The sequence below is a fragment of the Galdieria sulphuraria genome (genome assembly GCF_000341285.1).
Source record: "Galdieria sulphuraria unplaced genomic scaffold scaf_202, whole genome shotgun sequence".
NCBI classification, from domain to species: Eukaryota; Rhodophyta; class Bangiophyceae; order Galdieriales; family Galdieriaceae; genus Galdieria; species Galdieria sulphuraria.
In genome coordinates this window covers 1-5,471 of record NW_005178273.1, presented here as the reverse complement: position 1 = coordinate 5,471, position 5,471 = coordinate 1, and the positions used below count along the sequence as shown (strand labels likewise).

General features: G+C 42.4%; 2 protein-coding genes across 2 annotated transcripts; both read left to right on the top strand.

Annotated features, from left to right (window-relative positions):
- Nucleotides 1–131: 131 nt before the first annotated feature.
- On the top strand, nt 132–1,265 carry Gasu_63770 (transcription factor WRKY19). The gene is made up of 2 exons (XM_005702430.1): nt 132–210; nt 267–1,265. Exons 1-2 carry the CDS (start codon nt 152–154, stop codon nt 1,174–1,176), a joined length of 969 nt encoding a protein of 322 aa, XP_005702487.1. The 5' UTR covers nt 132–151; the 3' UTR covers nt 1,177–1,265.
- A 2,856-nt stretch (nt 1,266–4,121) lies between these two features.
- On the top strand, nt 4,122–5,471 carry Gasu_63760 (uncharacterized protein; the record flags this gene model as incomplete). Its single annotated transcript, XM_005702429.2, has 1 exon — nt 4,122–5,471. A coding segment is annotated over exon 1 (1,341 nt), but the record flags the coding sequence as incomplete, so codon positions are not given.

The following is a 5,471-nucleotide window of genomic DNA, read 5'->3' as shown; positions in this document are numbered from 1 at the left end:
TGCGGAACACGAATTCAAGGAGCAAGAAGCAAACACTGCAGGAAACACTGGGATGAGTTTGAGCTTGAAGTGAACGTGAAGAAATGTGAGATTGAAGGTTGTGAGAGACAAATACAAGGAGCTAAGAGCAAACATTGCAGAAAACATTGGGATGAGACTGAACGCGAAACGAATACGCAGGTTTGTGAGGTTGAAGGATGCGGACGTCCGGTACGAGGAACGCGTACTTTGCGCTGCCGTACACATTGGAATGAGGACGAACGTAGGTCACATCTGAGTAAATGCGAGGTCGATGGCTGCGAAAAACTAGCCCGTGGTACAAAAAGTGTGCACTGCATGAGACATTGGAATGAAGGCGAACGCGAAATGAATAGGCAGATTTGTGAGGTTAAAGGATGCGAACGTGCAGCGCGAGGAACACATAGTTTGCACTGCGGCCGACATTGGAATGAGGATGAACGTAGGTTAAATCTAAGGAAATGTGAGGTTGAGGGTTGTGAAAACGGAATCCAGGGCGCAAAGAGTGTGCATTGTGTAAGACATTGGAATGAGGCTGAGCGACAAGAGAATGTAAAGAATTGCACAGTTGAAGGTTGCAGTAATCGAGCACGTGGCCGACATAGTATACATTGTGCAAGGCATTGGAATCGAAAAGAACGAGAAGACAACAAACCTAAATGCTGTGAGGTCGAAGACTGTGGAAAGCGAGTTCAAGGTGCGGGGAGCAGACACTGCGTTGAGCACTGGGATGAAACAGAGCGCGAAGCGAACCTGAGGATTTGTGAAAATGAAGGTTGTTGTAACCGAGTGCGTGGCAAAGATAGCTTGCATTGCAAGCAACATTGGACTGAGGAAGAACGCGAGACAAATGCCAAGAAGTGCGAGTTTCAAAACTGCAGTAGCCGACCGCGCGGAGTTGGCATTCACTGTGCTAGGCATTGGGATGAAAAGGAACGCGCTGCTAATAAGAATTGCTGCGCAATTGAAGGTTGCGATAAACGAGCTTGGGGAAAAGATAGTGTTCACTGCAAGCGACATTTCACCGATCGCGAAGTTCATATTTACTATGCAACATGCAGGATGCCAGGATGCGAAAAAAAAAAGGAAGGGAAAGCGAGCTTGCATTGCAAACGTCATTGGAATGATGAAGAAAGATTTGTTAACTCGCGGATATGAACCAATCTTTATTTTTTTTGACGAATTCGAGGAAGTATCTGTCCCGAAGCTTAAATGATGGAGTTGAAAATATAGCCAAAAAATTGAATTTACAAGACCAAAAGGGGTAGCATTTGTCGAGGAAGAATCGTCAAAAAATGACGCTTTGTGAGTCTCTACTCAGGAGGTTTCTGGAGATGCAAACCCATTCTTAAAATGAAGGCGTACTGAATAAATTGCAGTTGACCTTGGTTTTGTAAGGGAGATTGTAAAACTCTATAAAAAGGACAGAAGAATTCGAGGAAGTATCTGTTCCGAAGCTTAAATGATGGAGTTGAAAATATAGCCAAAAAATTGAATTTACAAGACCAAAAGGGGTAGCATTTGTCGAGGAAGAATCGTCAAAAAATGACGCTTTGTGAGTCTCTACTCAGGAGGTTTGTGGAGATGCAAACCCATTCTTAAAATGAAGGCGTACTGAATAAATTGCAGTTGACCTTGGTTTTGTAAGGGAGATGTAAAACTCTATAAAAAGGACAGAAGAATTCGAGGAAGTATCTGTCCCGAAGCTTAAATGATGGAGCTGAAAATATAGCCAAAAAATTGAATTTACAAGACCAAAAGGGGTAGCATTTGTCGAGGAAGAATCGTCAAAAAATGACGCTTTGTGAGTCTCTACTCAGGAGGTTTGTGGAGATGCAAACCCATTCTTAAAATGAAGGCGTACTGAATAAATTGCAGTTGAACTTGGTTTTGTAAGGGAGATTGTAAAACTCTATAAAAAGGACAGAAGAATTCGAGGAAGTATCTGTCCCGAAGCTTAAATGATGGAGCTGAAAATATAGCCAAAAAATTGAATTTACAAGACCAAAAGGGGTAGCATTTGTCGAGGAAGAATCGTCAAAAAATGACGCTTTGTGAGTCTCTACTCAGGAGGTTTGTGGAGATGCAAACCCTTTCTTAAAATGAAGGCGTACTGAATAAATTGCAGTTGACCTTGGTTTTGTAAGGGAGATTGTAAAACTCTATAAAAAGGACAGAAGAATTCGAGGAAGTATCTGTCCCGAAGCTTAAATGATGGAGCTGAAAATATAGCCAAAAAATTGAATTTACAAGACCAAAAGGGGTAGCATTTGTCGAGGAAGAATCGTCAAAAAATGACGCTTTGTGAGTCTCTACTCAGGAGGTTTCTGGAGATGCAAACCCATTCTTAAAATGAAGGCGTACTGAATAAATTGCAGTTGACTTGGTTTTGTATTTGTTGATTTTATTCTCTCTCAAAAGGACAGACGAATTCGCGCCAAGGAACATTTTTTAGGCTGTACTATGCCTTTTTTGGTCACCAAAGTAGCGGTTAACTGTTTTTTTCTAGAAAGTTCTTTGGAAATTTGCTTTGGGTTCTTTTTGCCATATTTGTTTCTCCTTATTTGAAGGCCAAATGAGTATCGTTTTGAATGTTTCTTTTATTTTCTGTATTAATCGGAAAGGCGCCGTCACTGCTCGGTGCAGCTGTTGAACAATATACAGGATGCATCCGAAAAGAAAGACGAAGGGATATATGAGAATAAAGATTCTTACGGCTTCATTAGTCAGGCGCATTTTGGTTTTTTTTTACAATGTCCTACTTCGATGAGGTGTGTTTCTTATAAATGAAAAAGTAATAGTAAGCCCCGGCCCCTGATCCTGCAATGATGAGTAATCCAAGAAAAAGAGCCCATATTCCTCCCCCACCTCCGCCTCCTCCGCTTTTCCCTGCTTTCTCGCTGGGTTTTTGGGCAGTAGTGGGGCTTTTTTGAGTAGTCTTTTTTTGCGTAGTCGCAGTCTGAGCGGGTGCGGGAGTTGAGGCTGTTGCTGCTGCTGTTGTTTTAGACGAGGTGGACACGGGTTCTCCGTAGCCTGGCGTGGGAATGGAAAGGGTGAGTTCAGCTTGTGGGCGGTAGTTGCTAGGGTTCACACTAATTTGGCTCCCTTTGGTTGTCATGGTGTGGTGTATTTTTAAAGTTGACCGTAACATAATTGAGAAAGACAAGTTTCATATAAGACGGAGCAGTGATAGAGTTGGTTGTTGATAATCTCGATAGTCTGCGTGTCTTTGGTCTGGTTGAGGTATTTTTCGATAGTGTCCCATGTTTTTGAAATTGTAGAGGAAAGCTGCATGAGAGAAACACAAGATGTCGTTCGGTGAATGGTTTCTTCTAGAACAGATAGTTGATACCATGGAGGTCCTTCGAGCGCAACGCCTTCTGTCCTAGGTAGAGACGGCATTCTCTATTTTTTTTATTTGCAATTTGTTTCACACTTTCTGGAAGACGATTGTATTAGCCCCTGCCCACTGTTTTTGATAGTTGTTCATGGATGAAATATGTCCTGCGAGGTGAGTAGGTCCTATCCAGGATGGGACGTCATCTAACGCTATAATACCTCCGGTTAACAGGAAGGGATCAAATTTGCGGAATTCTTCCATGACATAGTACAATTCATGATCGCCATCAACATAAAGAAATGAGATAGGCTTGTTCCATTGGATATCGACTGATCTTCCTCTATGCACTTCGACTTGGATGTTGAGCTTTTCCATGTTTTTCTGAAACTCTATGAAGAGGTCTTTTTCTTGCAAGTATGTTTCGTGGTAAGTTTCTCCTGGTGTTCCTTTGAATGTGTCTATGACGTTCAATTTTTTGTTTTTGCCGTAGAACTCGTTGAGAACGGAAGAGAAAAAAGCTGTTGATCTCCCAAGCCATGCTCCTATTTCTAGCCATTCTCCCTCTTCTGGAATTATAGTGGCTTTCTGTTGGATAATTTGATAGAGCTCATGAGCTGCTTCCTTGGAAAACCATCCTTGGACTGAAGAGTGAATGGGTTCCCAAATTTTATCGAAACTGTTCATTGGTTTTATGGAAAGAGCAAGGATGTTTTCGCTTTAAAATACAAAAAAAATGGTCTCCACTACTGTGCAAGTGGCCTTATCGAGCATAATGGTCACGGTGGTTTCATTATTGCTTTTCTTAATTGTTTGGGATATTCTCTACTCGGATATTTCCAGCGTGAAGAGCAGTGTAGAAGACCTTTCAAGTACTATTCAGGAAGAGGCCAGTAAGGAAGGCATCGCTATGACCAGTCTTTATCTTTCGGTGAACACTGTGAGCTCGTTGAACTCGTCTATAACGCAGGGACTGATCAACTACCTGAATTATGCGGACAGATACGCACGCACAGGAGACGATACTTACTTTACTGATATGCTCAATGAGCTCACAAGCGTGGAAAACGCCACTTCTCAAGCGCTTTCAACTTTAAACTCTATGCTTTCTTCAAGTAGCACGCTAAACAGCTCATCCGCTACTTTATTGAGTTCTCTTATTTCAGATGCGAAAAGCAGTCTAACAGCAGTTCAATCTGTGACTACGTATGTCTCTTCAATGGACAAGAGCACGACTGAATCGATGGAAGTAGTGAGTTCTTCCATTTCGACATTGCAATCGCAACTCAATTCACAGGTGTCGTCACTTCGTGGGCTCATATATTCTCTAGAAAACAATTTCACCGTTTCAAGCACGTTCACTAGTGAATCGGGAGATCTTGTACTTGGAGGTCTGGATACAACGTGGTCGTCGGTGGGACTTAACTTGCCTTCTTCAGATGAATGGTCGCTGTCTCTCAAGTCGAACGAAGTTTTGGAAGTATCGACTTCTGGAGTTCAATGGAATGCAGGCGACTTTTCTGTGTCTTTGTCTTCCGATGGGTCGTTTGTCATGAACGACGGTTTTACGGCAGGCATTGTTAACCAAGAATCTCCATTAGTGGAATTTAACAACAATTCGATCAATTTATTGAATGGTGTGATGTCTTTATCACCTGCCCTTATAACCGTGACTGTTGACGAAGGATCTTCCAGTCTGCGGTGGACTGGAGATAATTGGGGTCTTACTGTTGGTGAAGGACGAATTCAGATGTCTGAGAACGATGTCTCTTTGAGTGGTCTTGACACCGTGAGCTTCACAGAAGACCAAGTGACAATTGCAGTTGGAAATGGTTCTTCTTATTTAAGTTGGAATCCAACTCAGTTTTCGGTTGGTTTCGTGGATGGAGGCCTCCCTGCGATGACTCTATCGAACAATCAGTTACTTTTCGGCCAGGTAGACACCCTCGTTTTTTCATCAGGACAAGTGAACTTTACGAATGACTCGGGTGAGGTTATCAATGTAGGAAGCGGTGTAGTGTCTACTTCAACCTTGAATTTTTCTGAAACGCTTACGTCCTCTTCCCCCTATCCTTTGGAATTTGTGAATTCTAGCGTCACTTTGACTGTAGATGGG